This window comes from Ochotona princeps, chromosome 29 (assembly GCF_030435755.1).
Source record: "Ochotona princeps isolate mOchPri1 chromosome 29, mOchPri1.hap1, whole genome shotgun sequence".
NCBI classification, from domain to species: Eukaryota; Metazoa; Chordata; class Mammalia; order Lagomorpha; family Ochotonidae; genus Ochotona; species Ochotona princeps.
This window is the reverse complement of record NC_080860.1, coordinates 17,228,256-17,251,511: the sequence shown is the minus strand read 5'-3', so window position 1 is coordinate 17,251,511 and position 23,256 is coordinate 17,228,256. Positions and strand designations below refer to the sequence as shown.

The following is a 23,256-nucleotide window of genomic DNA, read 5'->3' as shown; positions in this document are numbered from 1 at the left end:
GGCATAGGTGATGTAAGACTGGATTAAACAGTGACACTTCAGCTGTGGTGAGCAAAGCACAGGCAACTCAGGAGAAAAGTAAACAGCTTCATCAAATGTTTCTACTTCAGAGGATACTGTTACAGAAGAAAAAAGCTTTTCATCCCCTGTAATTTTAGTTCTGTCTATTGCACATGGTGAGAGACACACCCTGGCACAAATCACATTAAAATATTTGTGTCTGTATCAAAAGGGGTAAAATTGGGCCTTTCCGGGTGTTTCATGGCTTGGTCAAAGTGTTCACGTTTTTCTTCGTTGACTCCTAAGTTAATACATGGAAGTCATCAGAGTTTCAGCAAATAGCTCTTGTGATCCTTTGCAATTCAAAGTCTCAAAGTCCCCTTTTTTCTTTTTAGAAACTTCTGTGTAAAACTATATGTATTTGTGAAAGATGCTGCTTCTGGATTAACAGTATACAGTACTAGGATTCTTTATTAGTGTTTGGATTTAGAGGTGAGGAGTAAAATGCATCTATAATAATCTTCAAGTTGCCCTCCGCTTTGCATTTGGTTTTCCTGTAGCGTTACATGTGTTTCCTATAGTACAAGATCGTTCCTGTTTGTACAGGAAAATCTTTGAGCACTCCTAAAGCATGTCTTTATTGTAATAATCTGAACATCAGCATAACTACCGGTAGGCCCTGCATCCACACACATTTCTCACCCCTCCAGCTGTGATACCAGGCTTCTCTGAACTCCGGTCTTTCCCCCCCCACCCCAAGATTTATTTCTATTGGAAAGTCATTTAGAGAGGAAGATCTTCCATCCAGTGGTTCAGTCCCCAAGTGACCGCAATGGCTGGAGCTTAGCTGATCTAAAGCCAGGAGCCAAGAACTTCCTCCAGGTCTCCCACACAGGTCAAGGGTCCCAAAGCTTTGGGCCATCCTCGACTGCCTTCTCAGGCCACAAATAGGGAAACTGGGCTGCTGGGATTAGAACTGGTGCCCATATGGGATCCTGGTGCATGCAAGACAAGGACTTTAGCCATTAAGCTACTGTGCCAGGCCCTGGAATCCAGTGTTTGCTGGCTGTTTGCAGATCGTGTGTGATTGTTTTTACAGTTCTTTCAGAATTTTGAATAGTTTTAAGGCATTTTTAATTTTTTAAAGATTTGTCGAGGTAGAGGATTAGCCTGTTGAGCCATGGAACCAGCCCTGGGATACTAGAGATGGGATACTAGAGATTTAACTCAATATGCCGCAACAGTCGCCCCCATTTTCTTATGTTTGAAAATCTATCAAGTTTTACAAGTTTTTCTAGGTATTTCTGCCCAGTTAATGAGACAGATAATTTATAATGATATCCCTGTTAGTCCTGTTGACTAAATTCTTACCTTGCCAGCACCGGGTTCCCATCTGGGCACTGATTCATGTCCTGACTGTTCCACTTCCCATCCAGCTCCCTGCTTGTGGCCTGGGAAGCAGTGGGGATGACCCTGCACCCACATGGGAGACCAGGTGGAGGCTCCTGAGTCCCAGATTCAGATCAGCTCAGTTTCAGCTGTTGTGGCCACTTGCGGAGTAAACCAGCGAAAGATCTTTGCCTCTGTCTCTCCTCTCTGTAAATGACTTTCCAATAAAAGTAAACAAAATCTTAAATAAACAAGATGTCCCTGGCCTTAGAGCATCTTGATATCTTAAGGAAAACATTCAGAGAGCCCGGCGTGGTGGCCTAGCGGCTAGAGTCCTCGCCTTGAACACGCCGGGATCCCATATGGTCATTGGTTCAAATCCCGGCGGCACCGCTTCCCATCCAGCTCCCTGCTTGTGTCCTGGGAAAGCAGTTGTGGACGGCCAGAAGCCTTGGGACCCTGCACCCGTGTGGGAGACCCAGAAGAGCTCCTGGCTCCTGGCTTCGGATCAGTGCAGCTCTCGCCATTGTGATCACTTGGGGAGTGAATCATCAAATGGAAGATCTTCCTCTCTGTCTCTCCTCTTCTCTGTATATCTGACTTTGCAATAAAAATAAATAAATTGTAAAAGGAAAAAAAAAACATTCAGAGGCAGGCACTATAGTGTAATGAGCTAAGCCTGTGCCTGTGGCACCTGCATTCCAAATGGGAGGGAGCCAGTTCAGGTCCAGCTCCCTGCTGATGGGCTAAGAAGGCAGCAGGTGGTCCAAGGCTGTGGGAAACCTGCAGGAAGCTGCCGGCTCCTGACTCAGTCCTCCTCAGCAGCTGTCTGCAGAAGGAAATCTGTTTGCCAGGGCATCCGTTGTACGTTATGCTGGCAAGCACAAGGTTTGGGCCCAGGATGGGAAAATGGTCCCTGGAATCATTTTCTGTAGGGCCAGGGTTTCATGAAAGCAGACAAGAGATTGCAAAACAATATCCTTGTTCTTGGAAAATATGTACTGATATATTTAGGTTGAAAAAGCATGGCGTATGCAATTCTCAAGTGACTTACAGGAAATTATACACATACAGAAAATGGGAGGAGGTGTTACACAAGTCCAAGCAAATAATACAGAATTGAGAACTTCACATTAAGAAAACCCATGGAGCTGGTCTTGTGACATAGCAGGTAAAACCACTGCCTGCCATGTGTATGGCAGTCCCTGTGTCAGCCGCTCCCCTTCTAGTCCAGCTCTGTGCTAATGGCCTGGGAAGCTCAACATAGGATGGCCAAGTGTTTGGATCGCTGCTACCCAAGTGGGAGACCTGGATGAAGCTCCTGGCTTTGGCCTGGCTTACTTATGGCCGTTGTGGCCTTTGAGGAATGAACCAGTAGATGGAAGATCTCTCTTTTTCCCTCTGTGTATCTCTGAATTTCAAATAAATCTTTTATTATTATTATTTTATGATACAGTTCCTTAGGCCCTGGGATTTTCCTTACCCCCTTCCCAAGTTCCCTCTCCCAAGTTCTCCCTCCCATTGAGTTCCTTATATTATTACTATAGTATAAGTCTTCATAAACAGTCATATATCCATCATTGTGGGACAATGGCAAAGAGTTCAGCAAATCTTTACAACAAAAATGAAAAGAAAAACTAACCCCCTTGCAAACTGATGTCTAATTCATGTGAAAGGTTAGCTGGAGGTTAGAACTAAAGGCTGAAGTGTCATGCTTTGGTGAGCATTTGATTTTGTGGAATATGACCATTTTAGTAGGGTTGGCAATGTTTTAGCAATAAACTGATCACTATTAAGTTGCTTAATCTGCTGATAGCCGAGAAATAAGGATTGCAAGACATGCTTAAGCTGAGAATTCAGAACAGCAGGCTTGTGGCCTGGGAAATGGGATTCAAATATTGCATTTGGTTTCTCTTTAGGAGGAGCTCTTGGATATCAAAGAACGGCCCCATTCCAAGCAGCGGCCTCCGTGCCTCTTGGAAAAATACGACAGGTATGAGCATCATTCTGGTCGTTAACTTCTTATGCCAACCGTAGCAAATTGAGAATTGCATTATTTTGAGGGTTTGGGTGGAATTTTGAGTCAGAGAGGGTTTTCAGGAAGTCATAACATAGGTTTCAGTTTACTCTTAAACTAAAACTAGAAGAAAAATCTCAGTCAGGGTCATGTCGTCAGAAAGCAGAATGAAGACTTGACCCCAGGAATCCTTTCCAGGTCTTCTCTGGAAAAGGAAAATCCGCAGCAAAAAATGACCTGAAAACCTTCTGCAATAATAACCCTGTATTGTGTTTCCTGTTGTTACCTTAGTAATTTCCTAAATATCAAGGTAAATGTTTTATATTGGAGTGTATTTTTCGCAATTAAAGCATCCTGCTGTGTTTAATGTGTTTGGAGAAGATAGACTTTTGTTACACCCGGATGCCTTCCCATATTTCCTTATGAAAGTGATATTTCAACAATAACTATTGCTGAGGTTTGGATTTTTTCTAAGTCTCTGATAAGCTAATGTCTTCACTGAAGTTCGAAGCTTTTTTTCTCTCTCAAGTTGATGTTTATTGTTATCGACTCTTTTTGCCATGGGCAAACAGACATACTAGGTTTTATTCTAAATCAAAATGAGACAAGAATGATGGAACAGAGACAGCCACTTAATCTGTTCTTTCTCTGAGATCATTAACATTGGTTGGACTCTCAAGTCTCGAGTCATCCTCATAACCATCCTAGCAGATGGGTGACACCCCCTTGGCCGGGGAACTCAGAGTCTGAGAAAGGTGACTTATTCAAGAAAGGTCCAGCTACTGCAGTACCTGCTATGTGTTTAGTCCTGCACCGGGGTGCTGGCAGATACTCTGCCTTCATGGAGGGACCCATTCGGTCACTCCATGACAGGCTGAGAAGGGCCAGGCATTCACTGCTCATGTAGGGCACGGCCCAGTATGTGATCTGAGGTTTGGGAAGTCCTTTCCACAGGAGACGCAGCACAGCACCTCATCCAGAATGCCCACAGTGGGGGGCAGGGCTGCAGTCTGGCCCCAGGTTATTAGGGCCTCAGAGCTCCTGCCCCACACCCTGTGCTGCTTGCCACCCTGTTTGAGAGGAAATGAGGTACACTGCACACACTGTAGGTTCTTGAGAGCTGTCTGCCCTGCATTCATCTTCTGCAAGCTGGGGTCATTGGTCTTTGTGGAAGACTGGCACAGTTACCACAGTGCGTATGTCCTCTGAAGGCTTCAGTTATATATGACAATTGGTTTTCAAGTGCTTACCAGTGTTACGTGATTATCAGTAAAATAGTACTGAATTAATAAGTTTAATAAGTTCTTATCTTGAGATAACCTTCATGAAAGCAATCACAAACTTAGAAAAGAGGTTTCTATAATTGACTATTTAAAGAGGGTTAGAAGTTAGATTACCTGTGTGGTTCATGGGGGCAGGTGCTAACTCTTGGTACCTTTTGACCTGCAGTGATGGTGTCTGGGACCCAGAGAAGTGGCATGCCTCTCTCTACCCAGCTTCAGGGCGAAGCTCACCTGTGGAAAATCTGAAGAAAGAGCTGGATGCAGAGCGGCCGTCCCTGGTGCGCAGGATAGTAGGTGAGCTCTTCGCACATGGCGGGTGCAGACTTGGGAGGCGTACTTTCGGCTGTGGGCGTCCTTCTAAGGTGTGGGAGCTTTAAGCCTTGGGGAGAAATGCTGTTATCAGGAAACTGATTTGCCAGTTGGGTTTTTCATAAGTTAGCAGGACAAAGCCATGGTGTCCCTATTAGCAGTAGCATATAAACTGTGAAGCTGTGTGCTTTTGAATTCAAAGTACTGATGTATTTTGCTGGCACGAGAAAAGTGGTTGGTTACACGGAGCTATCCTGCTTATGGTTCATCTTCCACACAAAAGTAGCCGTCGGGTAGAAATCGTTCTGGCAATTCGTAGTTCAGAGTGAGCTGTGATCAGACCATGGGGTTTGGAAATGGCTGGAGATTGCAGTACAGTTTGCTCCTACACACCTCTTCACTCCAGATAAGATATTGACGGGGGAGATGGAGGCAGTGCACTGGTGTCCTGCAAGAGCAGGAGGATCATGGCAGATGTCACAGGCACAATGAAAGTGAAGAGACCTGGAAAGAAAGTTCAATATCCACAAGTAGAAATGGGTTAAATAAGCTTTACCACATCAGTATATAAGAATAAAACATTATTCTAAAAATGTGTTGCAGACATGTTTCTTTGCAAATGGTAAAATGTAGAGTCATAACCAAATTGTACAGAATGGTACACAGTGAGCCCTTGTTTTTGGAAAAAAACAGACTATACAGAAATTCTAGAACAATATATACCAAAGCATTCTAGTTGTTGTTTCTGGGGAGAGGGTTAGTCTCTGGTTTTCTGGTTTTTCTAGGAAGTTTTGTTTTTTTGTTTTTTTGTTTTAATGTGGTAACTTTTTTTTTTAACACGTATGTTGACAGATGTTTTACAATAGCCTGCACATAAGGCATATCATTTGATACTTAGCCCAGTATATGCCTATGAAACCATTGCCACAATCCAAGTAACAAGCATTGCCATCACCCCCCAAAGTTCCCTAGTATTCCAGAATCCCTCCGTTTAGCCCCTCTTCACTCTTCCTCCACAAACAAGTTGCAGTCTACTTTCTGGCATGATATAGTCTATTGTATTTCCTATAATTATATCTAAATGGAATGATTATGGTGTGTGCTTTTAGCATGTAGCATCTTCTGTTCAGGAAACTGAAAGATTGTCAATACTGCTGGATGCCCTATTGCCTAGTATTCATTTTGTGGGTGAATTCACAGTCTACCTACCCACTGTTGGTGGCTATGTGCATTGTTTGCTGTTTGGGGCAGTTACAGACATTCATGTCAAGTCTTGGTGGACAGCTGCTTGCTTTTCTTGGGTAAATGCCCAGGAGAAGAGTGACTGTAAGGTGTATTAGATGTTTGTACAAAGTTCTGAGAAACAAGCTGGTGCCGTGGCTCAATAGACTAGTCCTCTACCCTGTTGCACTGGATCCCGTATGGGCACTGGTTTGTGTCCCAGTTGTTCTACTTCGGATCCAGCTCTGGCCTGGGAAGGCAGTGGAGGATGGCCCCAAATCCTTGGGACCCTGTACCCATGTGGGAGGTCCTGGAGGAAGTTCCTGGCTTTGGATCAGCTCAGTTCCGGCCGTGGCAGCCATCTGAGGTCTGAACCTGTGGATGGAAGACCACTGTCTCTGTGAGAAACTGCCCAGCTCTTTTACAAAGTGGTTGAACCATTTTACATCCCCTCTGCCAGTACGAGAGCTGCCTCGCCCTGTGTCCTCACCAGCACTTTAAATGGCCAGACTTGTTTTTTTGAATTTAGCTGTTTTAATTGGTGTGTAGTGTTAATATATGGCGTAATTTGCCTTTTCCCTAGTGACTGTTGGCTACTTTTGTGTGTGTGCTTAATATTTGTTTATTTGAAAAAGAGTTCTAGAATTAAGAGGAGAGACAGAAATTCTCCCTCCTCTGGTTCACTCCCCAGATGGCGCCATCGGCCAGGACTGGCCATGCTGAAGCTAGGAGCTTCTTCCAGGCTCCCAGAGGGGCAGTAGCGGCTCAGGCACCTGGGTTATCTGCTGCTGCTTTCCCCAGGTCCTTAGCACGGAACTGGATCTGAAATACAGCAGCTGGGACTTGAACCAGGGCCCGTGAAGGGTACTAGCATTGCTATTCCACAATGCAAGCCTCTAATGCTGAGTTTTTGTGTGTTTTGGGTAGAGGTTTTTATTGAGAAATATTAAATAGGAATATGCTTTGAAATATTTTCTCCCAATCTTTGCCTTGACCTTATCTTCTTTAAACACTGTCTTTCAAAAAAAATTAATTTTATTTATTTGAAACAAAGCCACAGAGTGAAGAGAGATCAAAGGATCTGTATCCACTGGTTCACTTTTCAAAGGTTTTTTTTTCTATTACTTCTGTTGGAAAATCAGATATACAGAGAGGAAGATTTTCCGTCCGTTGACTCACTCCCCAAGCAGCTGCAACTGCCAGAGCTGAGCCATTCTGAAGCCAGGAGCTTGGAGCCTCTTCCGGATCTTCCACATGGGTATAGGTGCAGAGTCCCAAGGTTTTGGACTGTCCTTGACTGCTTTCCCAGGTTGCAAGCAGGTAGCTGGATGGGAAGCAGAGCTGCTGGGATTAGAACCAGTGCTCATATGAGATCCCAGTGCATGCAAGGCGAGGACTTTAGCCACTAGGCTACCGTGCCAGGCCTCCGCTGGTTCACTTTTCAAGTGGCCGCATAGGCTGGGACTGGGCCAGCTTTCTACAAGTCTCCTACAGGGGTGCAGGGGCCCAACCACTTGGGTCATTCTCTAGCAAGGAGCTGGATTAGCAGTGGTGGGGCCAGGACTTGAACCAGCACCCACATTGTATTATTGGTGCCACAGGTAGAGGCTTAAGCTGTTACACCACAGCACTGACTTCTAGAAGTTTTTAATCAAGCGTGGTACATTTGTATTTAAAAATGGATTACACTCTTAGCTTTAGGACTAGTAGTATAGTGTCTTTAAAAAAACAAACAAAAGCCCTCTACAGGGCCCTGCAATTGCTCAGTAGCTCAGTCTGTACCTCGCAAGTGCCAGGATCCCATGTGGGCATAGGTTCGTATCCTGGCTGCTCTACTTCACTTCTGGGTCCCTGCTTATGGCCTGAGAAAGCAATAGAGGATGGCCCAAAGCCTTGGAACACTGCACCCACTCTTTACTCTATACTCTCTATTTATCTGACTTTCCAATAAAAATAAAACTTCTTAACAGTATTATAATTTTAGTTTTTACGTTTGTGCCTGTGAGACATTTTGAATTTTTGTATATTGTATCATTTGGTGGAGGCAGGGAACATTTTTTTTAAGATTGATTTATTTCAGAAGGTACGAAAAGGGAACAGGAGAGACAGAACTTCCGTCTGCTGGTTCACTCCCCAAATGGCCATAAGGGTTGGCAGGCCAAAACCAGTAGTCGTGTGAGTGCATCACAGTGGCCCAGGTGCATTAGTGGAGCTGAATAGGAAGCAGAGCAGCCACCCTGGTGTGGGCTGCCTGCCGACTTCTCAAGCAGCCTCTCAACCCACTGTGACCCAACACTAGGGCCCTGATGTCTTCTGGTTTTCTTTTTCTTCTTTTCTATTTTTTATTGAAAAGTCAGATTTACAGAGAAGGAGAAACAGAAAGATCTTCCATCTGCTGATTCATTCTCTAAGTAACCACAGCAGCTGGGACTGAGCTGATCCAAAGCTAGGAGCTAGGAGCATCTTCCGGATCTCCCTCGCTGGTGCAGAGTCCCATTTAGGTCATCCTCGACTGCTTTCCCAGGCCACAAGCAGGGAGCTGGAAGGGAAGTGGAGCAGCCGGGATACGAACCAGTGCCCATATGGGATCCCGGCACATGCAAGGGGAGGACTCTAGCCATGAGGCTATCATTGCCAGACTTGCCTTTTGACTTTCTGAGTGGTTTTTTTTTTCCTAATACTGACAGTTATCGCTGTTCATTAGTTGACCAAACACTTGCTAGTAGTCACATAGGTAAGGATTTAGACAAAATACATTAGAGACTCATCATGGCGAGTCGTCTGTCACTGACAGTGTATATTACCGCGAAGAGAAAGCAGGAGTAAGTCTTGTGAACCTGAGTCTGTCGAGAAGCCCAGCTTCTGTGATGGCTCTTCCGACCCTTCCCCTCCTCCCGCCAGCTGTGGACTTAGAACCCACACGAGAAAACACCCTTGTTTCCTTTGTGCTCAGCTTTGCCCCACTGCTTTCCAGATCCACGGGAGCGCGTGAAGGAAGACGACCTAGACGTTGTCCTCAGCCCGCAGAGACGAAGCTTTGGCGGCGGCTGCCACGTGACCGCTGCTGTCAGCTCCCGGCGTTCAGGGAGTCCCCTGGAGAAAGACAGTGATGGACTTCGCCTGCTCGGGGGCCGCAGGATCGGCAGCGGCAGGATCATCTCGGCTCGGACCTTTGAGAAGGATCACCGTCTCAGTGATAAGGACCTCCGGGACCTGAGAGACCGCGACCGCGAGAGGGACTACAAGGACAAGCGCTTCCGGGTTTGTCAGCTAGACCCAGCGGGTGCCTCGCGTGCTTGGGGACTTGATGCTCACTGCCTTTGTACTGCGGGACTGTGAGGACCTGGATAGATATGGCCCGCTCTTAAACCAGACGGGAGTGGAGAGAGCTGGTGGGGAGGGAGTGACCCATGGTGACAGGCCTCACGTCTCCAGCATAGTTGAGTGTCCACTTAATAGTTTGTTAAGACTGTGATTGACGTGGAAATGCTTTAACCAGAACTCTACTTTTTTTTTTTTAATCTTTGTATACTTTTCCAGAGAGAGTTTGGGGATAGTAAGCGTGTGTTTGGCGAGCGTAGAAGAAATGATTCTTACACAGAAGAAGAACCGGAGTGGTTTTCAGCCGGACCCACCAGTCAGTCGGAAACCATTGAACTTACTGGATTTGATGATAAGATCCTAGAAGAAGATCACAAGGGGAGAAAAAGGACCAGGCGAAGGACGGCCTCCGTGAAGGAAGGTCAGCGCCAGCGCGGGGAGGGAAGTTGAATGTTGTTCTGAAACGGCCTGTGACCAGCACACAAGGATGGACACAGCTTGTTAGGAAGTGGCAGGTTTGTGAGTGTCACAGCCTGATTTTGAAACTGGTTTCTATATGAGAATTCACTGAGTGCAGGCTGTACTTGGTCTGGCTGCCTAGTTACTAACCAGAAATGCCTCACAGTACCCTGTGAGCACCATGCACCAGAAAAGAATGAAAGGTCTCCCAAAGTCAGAAACACAGGGTACAAAATAATGGTGAGAGGGGAGTTGGACTGCACGTGTACTAGGCACAGCGTGCTTTACCTGTATATTCAGTTCGTCTAGTACCACTGTGTCAGTGTGTGTAGTGCTGGGCCCATTCCGTACAAGGACAAGCGGAAGCTCACGTTTGAGGCCTGTGTATCTTGTCTGCGATCCATGAGGGAAGTTAAGTAGTGAACTTGGAAACTCAACATGATGCTTGTGGAGCTTCAAAGCCCACCTCCTTCCCCACAGGGATAGACCTTGCTAGCTCTCTGTGATGACTTCTCCCAAATTTAGCTTCCTCAGCTAAAAGATAGGGCTGAACATCTCCCTTGCTAAGCTGAAGGAGCCAAAACTACATGTATGCGTGCCTGTTGCAGGTGCGGGGTGGTGACCTGGGTCAGGTGTGGCCAGTGCAGGGCCTCGATAGAGAACCAGGTTTGAGTACTGGGGCTGCTGCTGAGATAGGATGCACTGGTAGAATTGGAATGAATTGGTGGGCTTCTTGCTGTGTAAGGTAAAAACAGTCTGCCTGGGAGGACTTGCAGGGTTATTACCTGGGCGGCACAGAGACAGAGCTCCTGCCTGGTAGCTTACTTTCTCAAATGCCCGTGACGGCTAGGCTGAGAGACAGAGCTGGGACGCAGAAGCTCCATGCAGGCCCCCTGCAGTTAGGGCAGGAAGCCAGCATCACTGCCACCAGCTGCCCAGGATCTGCAGCAGCAGGACGCTGGAGAAGAAGCCAAGTGTCCCCATGGGACCTTGTTCTCCACTGGACACTTACCCCAAGTTCTCATTCCTTTCAGTCTTCATGTGAACTATAAAATCCCTCAGGCAGAGACCAGACACTAGACGGGAAAAGCTGTGTTAATACCGAAGCTGAATTGGGCTAGTGAACTTTACTCAGAAGGATAAAGAGAAGAAGGGAGACTTCCCAGTGCTCCTCTTTCTGTGATAAATCCTGAAATACAGGAAGATGTTGCCACTGTGTGTGTGCAGCGATCTTCAGAAACCTTGCTCATGCAGTTGCCTTTGTCTTGTTTCATTTGGACTAAAGCAGCTGCAGTGTGGCTTTCCCTGAATGAGAGGATCACTGTTGTCCTTAGCTGAGTTGAAATCTAGATGGCAGCCACTCTCCTATCAACAAATGAAGGAGCCAGAGAGGTGAGACAGACTGGAAGGGGCTCCTCCTTCCAGGCAGGGATGAGGGCCTGAGGAGAGGGGCTGGCATGAGACCCTCCCACATAGAGGCCACATCAAAGCCTCGAGTCCAGGGACCTGGCTCACCCTGCTAGTTAATGGCAGAAGGTCTCTAGGCTGTCTGAGCTAGTGTATAAAATAAACCAGCACTCTGTAGATTGATCTTGGCTAAAAAAAAGTGAAAGGAGGTGAACAAGCCCAAGTGTTGCTCCCAGGGAAGGGTGACGCGTGCCCTTTGTGTCTGTGTCCAGCCTTCCATCAGGCTGCTGGGGCAGAGACCCTGTGGTCCCTGTTGTCACTGGGAGCAGTGACGAACAAGGCAGGCTGGGTTCCTGTTGCAGGCCTGGTGTTACACCTTCCCATGGCCCAGGGCTAGGTTATAGGAAGGCGTTGGAACAGTCAGAATATGCAGAAATGGTTAAAGGATGGGAAAAGAAAGGCTGGATTTTGTCTGCTTGAAAGAAAGCATGCGCTGATTCTAAAGTGTTGTTAGCCATCCTTCCCTGGGTCCCTAACTTTTGGGTTTGTCGCAGTAAGTGGACTCTGCCTGTGTACATTGTCACTCGATAGTGCCACACTCAGTGGTCAGGCCCAGTCTGCTTTCCAGAGAACTCGATGCTGGCATGATAGTACGTGTGGAACACCCTTCTTGGTATTTTCGAAGAGTACTCATCTGTGGAGATATCCAGTCTGAACACAAAAATAACTAAGAAGCTCCTAGTGTGGATGTCTAAGCAAAGTACAGACACACTCTCCTGCTGTCATCCTAAAATTGGACATCAGAACTATAGCATGGTGTTTACTACTTGTCCCAAAGTGGACAGGCAGGTCCCAGTAGATCAACATGGGTCAGGGAGAAGCTTGATGTTGATTAGGCGTTACAGTGGTTACTTTCTTGGGGCTGTTACTTTGCCCATAAAGCCCCGAAGCAGGCATTTCCATTTAACTCTTAGTCTTGAAGAAGCAGCGTTTGCCACTGGTGCCTGGCAAAACAAGCGTGTACTGACGGATGCACTGGAGAGACCTCCTGCCTCATCTGTGTGCCTCTGGGTGTTGTGAACACTGCACAGGCTCAGGGTCCTGAGGCAGCAGGTGGCCCCACGGGGGAGCACGGGCCATCCTGGAGTTTACCTTTTCTCCACTTGCTAATGTGGAGCATTTGGGGAGGCCAGCCGCCCTACCAGTCAGCTGTTTCATTGCTGTCAAGATTTTTGGGTTATTGGAATGAAAGCAGAGTTTACATTTAGTCCCTCTTGATCTAGAATGTCAGGACTGCATAATTGTTGAGACTTTTCAGAAGGGCTGGGTCCAGCTTTCAGCACTTCATTTTTTTCTTCTAGGAAGACTTGAGTGTCAACCATGAACTTGGCAACTACCAGCGGGTCTCTGATGGGTGCTTTTGCCAGAGGGGCTTTGGGAGTTCTGTTTGTCAGACAAAACATTAAATGACTAGTGTTTCTTTTTGTTTTAACAAAAGCTCTTCAATTGAAAATTTTTGGTTTTTATCTTAAGGATTTTGCCTTTTTGCTTACTCTCTGGCTAAACTAAAATATTAGATGATTTAAATGTTAGTATCTGATGGATTGACTTAACCCTTACTTTGGTTATTTTTGTTTTTTTTTTTTAAAGATTTATTTTTATTGCAAAGTCAGATATATAGAGAGGAGAGACAGAAAGATCTTGCATCCGCTGGTTCACTCCCCAAGTGGCCACAATGGCCACAACTGTGCCGATCCAAAGCCAGGAGATTGTTCCGGCTCTCCCATGCAGATGCAGGGTCCTAAGGCCATTCTCCACTGCTTTGCCAAGCCATAAGGAGAGAGCTGAATGGGAAGTGGAGCAGCCAGGATACAAACTGGTAGCCATATGGGATCCCAGCAGATGCAAAGTGAAGATTTAGCCAGTAGGCTATCACACTGGGCCCATCCCTTACTTTGAGAACAGAGAAAGGCTGAACATGATTGATTCTAAATGCAGCCATTACTATACTGTAGCAAGTTACCATCCCTTGGACAGCCCAGTCTCACCAGAGTTACTGTTGTAGAATGCTGGGTAATCAGGGATAATGCATGGGTTAGGCAGAAAAGCTACTTGGTAGCACAAGGATGGGTAGACAGGAAGCAGCCTTCTCAGTAGGTGACATGAACTTGACCCGCAGGCATGAGCTTCAGCCAACCCATAGTCAAATGACAATGGCTCTCCTGCCAGCTTTCACATTTGTGCAAACCTTAGGCTGTTGACCTGTGCGTTAAAGTGATGGGACAGGTTTGTGGCAGAGGCAGAGGCGTGTTCCTTCAGTTATGTTTGCGGGGAGAATGCTTGGGGCTCGTGTCTAACCTAGCAAGGAAGACGCCCATTTCCCATGTTGGAGTGTCTGGGTTCAGTTCTCTGTTTGCTCTTAATTCTGATTTCTTGCTGATGGCACACCCTTAGAAGCAGCAGGCGATGGCTCAAGTAATTGCAGTTCCTGCCACCCACATGGGAGACGTAGGTTGAGTTCTGGCTGCTGGATCTGGTGTAGCCCAGCCCAGGCCTGGCTGTTGTGGGCGCTGGGGAAATAAAACAGCAGCTGGGAACTACTCACACTCTCCCAGTTTGTAAACTGATTAATGAAATCACTCAGTTGATGTGATTTTAGAAATAAAGTATTCCCATTAGAAGAAGAACCCATTACATTCTAGAAAACTTGCAAGTACTTTAGGAAGGGGACCCTAAAGCCTAAGCCTTCCCCATTGTGTTTGCGAACTGGCTTGTTGGCTTATTACTGTGGCTTTTTGTCCTGCCCTGTCTCCCATAGAAGGGAGGCGGAGAGATGGTGTTGGCGCTGATCAGTGCACTAACTGCACAAGAAGTCAGCTCATAACGGTCTCGGTGACTCTTCTGCATGTGTGTTGAAGGCCAAAGCCACAGAGAGACCAGACTGGTTCCCCTGATGAAACTGTTTGTGCTGGTTTTGCTTTCAGGCCTAGTCGAGTGCAATGGAGGCGTGGCCGAAGAGGATGAGGTGGAGGTCATCCTTGCACAGGAGCCTGCTGCTGATCAGGAAGTGCCAAGGGAAGCTGTCTTGCCTGAGCAGTCTCCAGGAGAATTTGACTTTAATGAGTTCTTTAACCTTGATAAGGTGCCATGCTTGGCTTCGGTGAGTGTAGCAGCACACTTATTACATGCGGATAGAGCAACTGTAGGGTTCAATCTGATCTTAGTGTTTAAGATCTTTCGCTAGATGCTTTGGGGGTTTTGGCTTTAAATATGTGAATTTTGATTAGCTTTGTTTCCATATCGTCAATGGAAATGACCAAAAAAGAATTCTATATCAGTTAGGCCTTTCTAAGCTGGCACCGTTGAACCAAGAAACGTCTTAGAGAAGCAGAAAAGGAGCGCTTACTCCTGACCACAGCCGGGAGTTCGACAGTTACTCTGGGTCTCGCATGTGAATTCAGTAACTCAGTTACTTTAGCCATTTTCTCTGCCTCCCAGGGTGCGCATCAACAGGAAGCTGGAATCAGGAGCAGAGCTGGGAGTTGAACCCAGGGATTCTGATATGGATACGGGCGTCATAACCACTAGGCACACAGTCCCCATTTTTTTGTTTGTTTGTTTGTTTTTACAGGTTTGTTTTTATTGGAAAGGTAGATTTACTGAGAAGAGGAAAGATAAAGATCTTTCACCTACTGATTTGTCCCCCAAGTGGCCACAGTGGCTGGTGCTGAGCCAGTCAGGAGCCAGAAGCTTCTTCCAGATCTCCCACGTGGGTGCAAGGTCCCAAGGTTTTGGGCCATCCTCACCTGCTTTCCCAGCCCACAAGCAGGGAACTGGAAGAGAAATGGAGCAGCCAGGACACAAACCACCCCCTATATGGGATGCTAGAGCATGCAGGGCGAGGATTTAGCCACTAAGCCATGGCGCCAGGCCTACCCCAGTTTTCTTTTTTAAACTCTTCTGAATTCATAAGTAGGGTGGGGCGTGTGTGTGTATTTATTTTCATTTTACCTAAAATATAGAAACAGAGATCTTCCATCTGCTAATTCAGTCACCAGATACCCACAACAAGGAGGGGTGGGCCAGGTAATAACTCAGTCCGTCTTACACTAGGCTAGGCTGCCCAGGAAGCACAGCACATGAGCCATCAACGGACACCTCCCAGGCAGCAAGCACACTAGCAGAAAGCTGAAGCAGAGTGGAGGAGCTGGGACTCAAACCAGGCGCTCTGGTAGGGGATGGTAGCGTCTTAACTGCTGTGCTAAATGCATCACCCCTTGGTTTGTAGTGAAGCATTTATTGTAAGAAAGTGCTGTGATATCATGCTGGCTTACATTTCCTGGAACAGGTTCTCTGGTTAGGTGGTACTTTTTGGGATATGATGGTTCCAGAAACCCTTACTGAAAAGGATCTTGAAGACTGAACAGTGTTGGCATTGAACTCTTGAGGTCTAATCTTTCTGGACTTTTAGAAACAGTAGGTTGGGTCAGGCATCGTATAGCAGGTACAGTTACCACTTGCGACAGCAACATCGCATTTGAGCACTGGTTCCAGTCCTGGCTGCTGCGCTTCAGTCCAGCTCCCTTGTAATGGCCTAGAAAAATCAGTAGAAGAATGGTCCAAATTGTTGGGGGCCTGCCTCCCGAGTGAGAAGCTCAAGAGAAGCTTCTGGTTTTGGCCTGTTCATTGTGACCAGCTGGGAGTGAACAGTTGCTTCATTATTTATTAATTATAACATTGCTGAGTTTTGTGAGGTTTTTTAAGATTTATTTTTATTGGAAAGTCAGATTTACAGAAAGAAGGAGAGACAGGGTTTTTTTTTTTTAAGACTTATTTTGCTTTTATTGCAAAGTCAGATATACACAGAGGAGGAGAGACAGAGGAAGATCTTCTGTCTGATGACTCACTCTCCAAGTGGCAGCAATGGATGGGTATGAAGCCAGGAGCCAGGAGCTTCCTCCATGTCTCCCATGTGGGTGCAGGGTCCCAAGGCCATCCTCGAATGCTTTCCCAGGTCACAAGCAGGGAGTTGGAAGGGAAGTGGAGCAGCTGGGATACAAACCAGCACCCATATGGAATCCCAGCCAATGCAAGGCGAGGACTTTAGCCTCTAGACTATCATGCCGGGCCCTACATTACTGAATTTTTTAAGAAAAGATGTAACTATGGTTTATGCATAGAGTAAGTTTTTTCTGTGGTTGCTGAAAGTGCATAGAAAAAAGTTACATATGCTGACAAAGATTTATTTGAAGGTCAGGAGTTAGAGATGGAACAGAGGTCTTGCATGCACTGGTTCACCTTCAGCTGGCTGCAATGACCAGGGCTGACCCAGGCCAAAGCCAGGAGTTATTCCAGGTCTCCCACGTGGGAAGCAGTACCCCAAGCACTTGGGATACAAACTAGTGCCAGTATAGGATGCTGGCACCATAGACAGCAGCTTTACCTGCTGTGTCACAGTACCAGGTCCCAAGATAAGATATTGAAGAGCCATTTGGCCAAAAAACAGAACAAACAGATGGCTCTGTTTACAGCACCAAATATTTGTTTGACCTTTTAGAATCAATGGCTCGTGGAATTTAACTTAAATTCTGTCCCTTAATTGTAACTGCTCGTTATTTCATTCAGTAGCATTCACAGACAAGACTAGGCACCAGAGAGTAGGCAGCATGAACTCGTCCCCTTTGCCATCTGCCGACTCCTCGTAGACCCAGAGGACAGGCAGCTAGAGGTGAGCAAGAAGTTCTAGAGTTAAGACTTTTAGTTCCCTTTCATTATATTTCGATGTAAAGTATAAATGGATCAAGAATACCAACTTGCTATAAATGTTTCTGAGCATTCGCTCCCGCTTGGTTTACTGTCCATCGGCGCTTGTCTATACAGCATTGCGCTGCATGGGAATGTGTGCAGTGTAGCTTCCAGCCAACCACAGCAGCTGTTGGCTTATATGGCTGAAATTCTAGCAGTTAGTTAAGTAGAAGTCTGCTATCTGCTAGCCAGTAGTCTTTTGGTTAACTGTGACCATAAGGGTCAAATTCAGAAGTGATCTTAATTTAGATAAAAACTGACTGGTCTGAAGCCTATATGATAGCTCAGTTGGCTAATCCTCCTCCTACAAGCACCAGCATCCCATATAGGTGCCAGTTGAGGTCCTGGCTGCTCTACTTCCCATTCTGCTCCCTGCTTGTGGCCTGGAAAAACAATGCACAATAGCCCAAAGCCTTGGGCACCTGAACCAACATGGGAGACTCCTGTGGCACCTGGCTTTGGATTGCCTCAGCTCCAGCCATTGTGGCCATTTGGGGGGTGAAGCAGCAGACAGAAGATTTTTCTGTCTCTTTGTAAGTTTGTAAGTCTGTCTCTCAAATAAAAATCAATCATTAAAAAAAAAAAGAAAAGAGGGCCGGTGTGGTAGCCTAGCAGCTAAAGTGCTTACCTTGCATGTGCCAGAATCCCATATAGACACAGGTTCTAATCCTGGCAGCCCCACTTTCAATCCAGTACCCTACTTGTGGCCTGGAAAAGCATTCAAAGATGACTCAAAGCCTTGGGACCCTGTACTTGAGTGGGAGACCTAGAGAAGAGGCTCCTGGCTCCTGGCTCCTGGCTCCAGGCTTCAGATGAGTGCAGCTCTGGCTGTTACAGCAGGCGCTTGGGGAGTGAATCATTGGATAGAAGATCTTCCTCTCTGTCTCCTCCTCTCTGTGTATCTGACTTTCCAATAAAAATAAAATAAATCTTTAAAAACTGGGGGCTTGCGCGGTGGCGTAGTGGCTAAAGTCCTTGCCTTGAACACGCCAAGATCCCATATGGGTGCCAGTTGTAATCCCAGCAGCCCTGCTTCCCATCCAGCTCCCTGCTTGTGGCCTGGGAAAGCAGTTGAGGACGGCCCAAAGCCTTGGGACCCTGTACGTGCATGTGGGAGACCCGGAAGAGGCTCCTGGCTCCTGGCTTCAGATCAGCACAGCACCGGCCACTGCAGTCACTTGGGGAGTGAATCATTGGAGGAAAGATCTCCTGTCTCTCCTCTCTGTATATCAGCCTTTCCAATAAAAATAAATCTTTAAAAAAAAAAAATGATGCTCTCAAAATCTTGATTTCTTGAGGCACAATGATTTATTTTTATTTGAAGTATTTTTTTTTTCTTTTAAGATTTTTATTTTTATTGGAAAGGCAGATTTACAGAGAGGAGAAACAAATTCTTCCATCCACTGGTTCACTCCCCACGTGACCGCAACGGTCAGAGCTGAGCTGATCTGAAGCCAGGAACTTCTTCCAGGCAGGTACAGGGTCCCAAGGCTTTGGGCCATCCTCTACTGTTCTGCCAGGCCACAGGCAGGAGCTGGATGGGAAGTGGAGCAGACAGGACACAAACCAGCACCCATATAGGATCCTGGCGCTTTCTAGGTGATGACTTTAGCCACTAGGCTACCACACTGGGCCCTGAGAATATTTCCTTTCAACATGAGAGAAGCTAAGTATCTTTTCACACATTATTTTCTTGAATTTCTGTTTTTAAGATTTATTTACCTAAATGACTAAGTTAGGAGAGACAGAGAGCATCTTTCACCCCCAAGATGACTTTGGGCCATTTGGGTGGAGGGGCTGCACTTGGGCCATGTTCCTCTGCTTTCCCAACTCCTTAGCAAGGAGCTGGGTCGGACATGGAGCAGCCACGGCTCCCCTTGAGCCAGCACCCATGTTTGGTGCCACTGCTGCCAGCAGCAGCTTTACCTGTTTCACCAAAACACTGATTGCCACACTGATTTGACAACTATGTAATGAATGGTTGGTAAGTTTTGGCATTCTTTTAGAAGACATGGATATCTTGGAGGAAGTTTTTACAAGTAACTCAAAATTTGGAGACCATGAAGACATGCTGATAACAACAAAAATGTAGACAAGCTAAAAACTTCACAATGATTATTTTCTGTCTGCTAGCAGCAGCCAAGGTGGGGTGGGCCGTGGGGAAGCCTGGAACTCCTGGATCTCCCTGTGGGTGGCAGGGGCCCAGCACGTCAGCCATCCACTGTCTCCCGGAGTGCGCTGGCAGGAAGCTGAATCAGCGGTTGCTAGAGCAACCCGGAGGCACACAGGAGCAGCCAGGACACGGCCCAGTATTCCAGTGTGGCTTTCTCACACAGTGGCTGAACTCGCTGTACCACAGGACCCCACCCTCCCTGTTCCACTCAATTCCAACTTGCCTGTTAATGTGAATGCTGGGGCAGCAGGGGATGGCTCAGGCAGTGAGGTCACTGACATCCGTATAGCAAGACCCTGTTGGAGTTCTCATTTCCTGGCTTTGGCCTGGCCGAGCTCTGGCAGTTGTGGGCAGTTGAGAGAACGAGCCAGCACAAGGAAGATTCTCTGTCGGGGTTTAAAAATAATTGTTTGTTCAAATTGCAAGCAAAGCCACCATATTTGATGTTTGTACAACTTCTTTAAAACATATAAATATTTTGAATATAGCATTTCCATTTTTAGTGCCTGTTTATCAGTAAGATTTTTTTAAGATTTATTTTTATTGGAAAATTAGATATATAGAGAGGAGGAGACAGAGAAAAAGATCTTTCATCTGATGGTTCACTACCCAAGTGGCGCCAACGGCCAGAGCTGTGCTGATCTGAAGCCAGGTTTTTCTGGGTCTTCCAGATGGGTGCAGGCCTTGAACAGTCCTCAACTGCTTTCCCAGACCACAGGCAGGGGGCTGCATGGGAAGCGGGGGTGCCGGGATTAGAACCGGCTCCCATGTCGGATCCTGGCATGTGCAAAGTGAGGATTTAGTCACTAGGCTACCACACTGAGCCCTGTATGTTTTTTTTGTAAGGTTTCAGTTTACACTGAAGTATCACTTATAATGCTTTCACATTTTTAATTGATGCAAAATTGGTGTACTTGGAATTCAGCATTACTTAACATGTAAGAATCTGTAAGTGGAGTATATTGAAGTTAATTTCTCTGAAGATGGAAATTCCAGAAATAATTATCAGATTAGGCTCTTTGCTTAAAATTCCTCAAAGATGAGTATTTTTTGACTTAATTTGAGTATGGCTTACAAGTTTTCTTCCAGATAATAATAAAAATGTAAATCTAATCTTCCACTGCTAAACTTAGAAAACTGTGGGATTCAGACTTCCAGGTAAATTCGCCAGTTCTGTCCGTACAGTGGTACTAGTTTTTAGAAAACATTCTAAGAACAGTAGCCTAGTGGTTGGAAGTCCTTACTTTACATGCACCAGGATCCCATATGGGCGCCGGTTCATGTCCCAGATGCTCCATTTCCTGACCACCTCCCTGCTTGCGGCCTGGGAGGGGAGTAGGGGACGGCACAAAACCTTGGGACCCTGTACCTGTGCAGGAGACCCAGAAGAAGCTCCTGGCTTCGAGTAGGCTCAGCTCCGGCCGTTGCAGCCAGCTGGGGAGTGAACCCTCAGACAGAGGATCTTTCATATCTCCTTTCTCTGCATATCTGCCTCTCCAATAAAAATAAATAAGAAAATCTTTAAAAAAATTCTGTGTTCATCAGGATATAGGAAGGCGACTATGTGCCTTGATTCTAAGGATGCACCTCATCTTTTAGAATGTGTGTTAGCTGTCAACTTTCAAGTATACTGCATAAGTATCAGCTTAGGTTTTAAACGGATTTATGATAGAGTAGAATTGAAAATTCTACTCTACTCATGCTAGGGCTTAGGCCTAGCATGAGGAGGCCCCAGTGGAGTTCTGGCCAGGGCTGTGGCCTCACCCGCCCTAGCTAGGGCAGCCAGTGCAGGCAGTGAGCCAGCAGCCTGACCATCTCTGCTCCTCTGTTGTTCTGCCTTCCAGCATAATGAATTTTCTTTTTAGAGGACTGTTAATAGAACGAATCTTTAAAAATGTTTTTAAAATGTTGAAATTATTTCTGGTCTTAGTATATCATTTAATTGTCATTTTTACTAAACTGAAACTAAGGAAGTTTACTTTAAAAGAAGAAAAAAAACTTGAAAAGTACTTGTTAAACTTAGATAAACTAGAAATCAGTTAAAATATCCTTTTACATGTTAACTTTTTTATTCCCTTTGGGAATTTTATTGGCAGGTAGGAGAACAGAGTGACATTTTTCTTTAACTTGGAGTTAGGATCTTTATGAAATCTCTCTTCTCTTTTGGCTTCTAAAATGGTCAGTACTGAACTTCATAATGCTCCTTACAAACCTCGAGACTGCCAGATTTGCAGAAGGCTTTTTGTTCATCAATTCCCTGTTCTTAATGTTTTTTGAAGGCCTTCTCGTATGCTTGACTGTGGAAAACTTTGCTCTGGTGAGAGTTTACAGTTTGAGATTCATTTATTTTACTTACTTTTATTGGAAAGGTAGTTTTACAGAGAGGAAGAGAGAGGTTAGGTTCTTCTATCTGCTGGTCCAACTCCACAAGCGGCCACAACAGCTGGAGCTGAGCTGACCCAAAGCCAGGAGCCTCCTCCGGGTCTCCCACGCAGATGCAGGATCCCAAGGCTCTGGACTGTCTTCTGCTGCCCTCCCAGGAAACAAGTAGGGAGCTGGATGAAAAGTGGAGCAGCCGGGACATGAAGTGGCCCCCATATGAGATCCCAGCACATGCAAGGCAAGGATTTTGCCACTGGGAAAACAGTCCCCTTAAAACCTGTGTTGAGACATTATGTTAATGTGGCAGAAGATAGAAAAAGTCCCCTGGAGCGTGGGCTTTCTAGTGTGTGCCCAGAAGGTATTAAGTTGGTTATGCCACAGTTTGTATTAATTGCAAATAGAAGGAAAGAAAACTTACAGGTGTGTTGATGTCCGCCTTGAAGATGTTCAGAGAGAGTGACTGCTCCTTAAAATGTGAACCACCTTGTCCTTTTTCACCTTGGTTTTCTCTATAGATGATAGAAGATGTTTTGGGAGAAGGCTCTGTCTCTGCCAGTCGGTTCAGCAGGTGGTTCTCTAACCCCAGCCAGTCAGGGAGCCGCTCCAGCAGTCTCGGATCAACACCCCACGAAGAGCTGGAGAGACTCGCAGGTAGGTGAGGTGGTGGCTCCGGTGCGCACTTGGCCGTTCCCTGACATCTAGTCCTCGTCGGGCTGGGTGGGGTCGAGCTTTAGATACGGAGAAGCCTTTCCTGGGTATGTCTGTGCCTGGTGGAGACCAACTGATTTTGAGTATGTTTATTTGCCGCATCAGGTCTGGAGCAAGCCGTCCTCTCTCCTGGACAGAACTCGGGGAATTATTTTGCTCCTATCCCATTGGAAGACCATGCAGAAAACAAAGTAGATATTTTAGAAATGCTACAGAAAGCCAAAGTGGATTTAAAACCTCTTCTTTCCAGTCTTTCTGCAAATAAAGAAAAACTCAAGGAGAGCTGTAAGTGTTGATGAACGTCAGTCTCAGAAGGGAGGACTCGGGGCCCACGTACTGCTGGTTGACCAGGAGTAACTGCAGAGTGCACTTTCTCATGTTGTGTTCCACAGTCCGGCAGTCCCTCCTGTTTCAGTACCTGGTAAGCCCCATAGTAAGAGCTTGTCCTTCAAGCCTAGGACTGGCTTGCAGCTGTAACACTCCAGGGGATGTTTTCCTTCCCCCACATGTAAGTTGCTGGTTCCCACAGCACAAGGCTGTCAGCCTGCTGCTGTTGGGCCACTTGCGCTTCTGAGGTCCCAGAAGACTCACCACATCCCTCTGAGGGACACAGTGCACAAAGCTGGACCTTGCTTCATTCTGGAGCTCAGCACCTTAAGGTGGGGCGCCCCGGTCTTGACATTTAGAGATTATTACTGTGCTTGATGCCTTCTCTTACCTAGTGCACTGTTAGGTGCTGACTGCTACTGCTAAGCACCTAGGATTTTGGTGTCAGCCTTTCC

The 23,256-nt window shown here is 46.3% G+C and overlaps 1 protein-coding gene across 5 annotated transcripts in view; it reads left to right on the top strand.

Annotated features, from left to right (window-relative positions):
- The window catches only part of EIF4ENIF1 (eukaryotic translation initiation factor 4E nuclear import factor 1), a 49,876-nt gene that overhangs the window by 14,154 nt on the left and 12,466 nt on the right, over window positions 1-23,256 (top strand). For all 5 annotated transcript variants that reach the window (XM_004592006.3, XM_058656945.1, XM_004592005.3 and 2 more), the window contains exons 3-9: window positions 3,309-3,382; window positions 4,856-4,983; window positions 9,194-9,480; window positions 9,760-9,961; window positions 14,391-14,566; window positions 22,282-22,417; window positions 22,580-22,759. In XM_004592006.3, coding sequence (XP_004592063.2) covers window positions 3,309-3,382; window positions 4,856-4,983; window positions 9,194-9,480; window positions 9,760-9,961; window positions 14,391-14,566; window positions 22,282-22,417; window positions 22,580-22,759 — 1,183 coding nt within the window. The remainder of the gene's footprint in view (window positions 1-3,308; window positions 3,383-4,855; window positions 4,984-9,193; window positions 9,481-9,759; window positions 9,962-14,390; window positions 14,567-22,281; window positions 22,418-22,579; window positions 22,760-23,256) is intronic.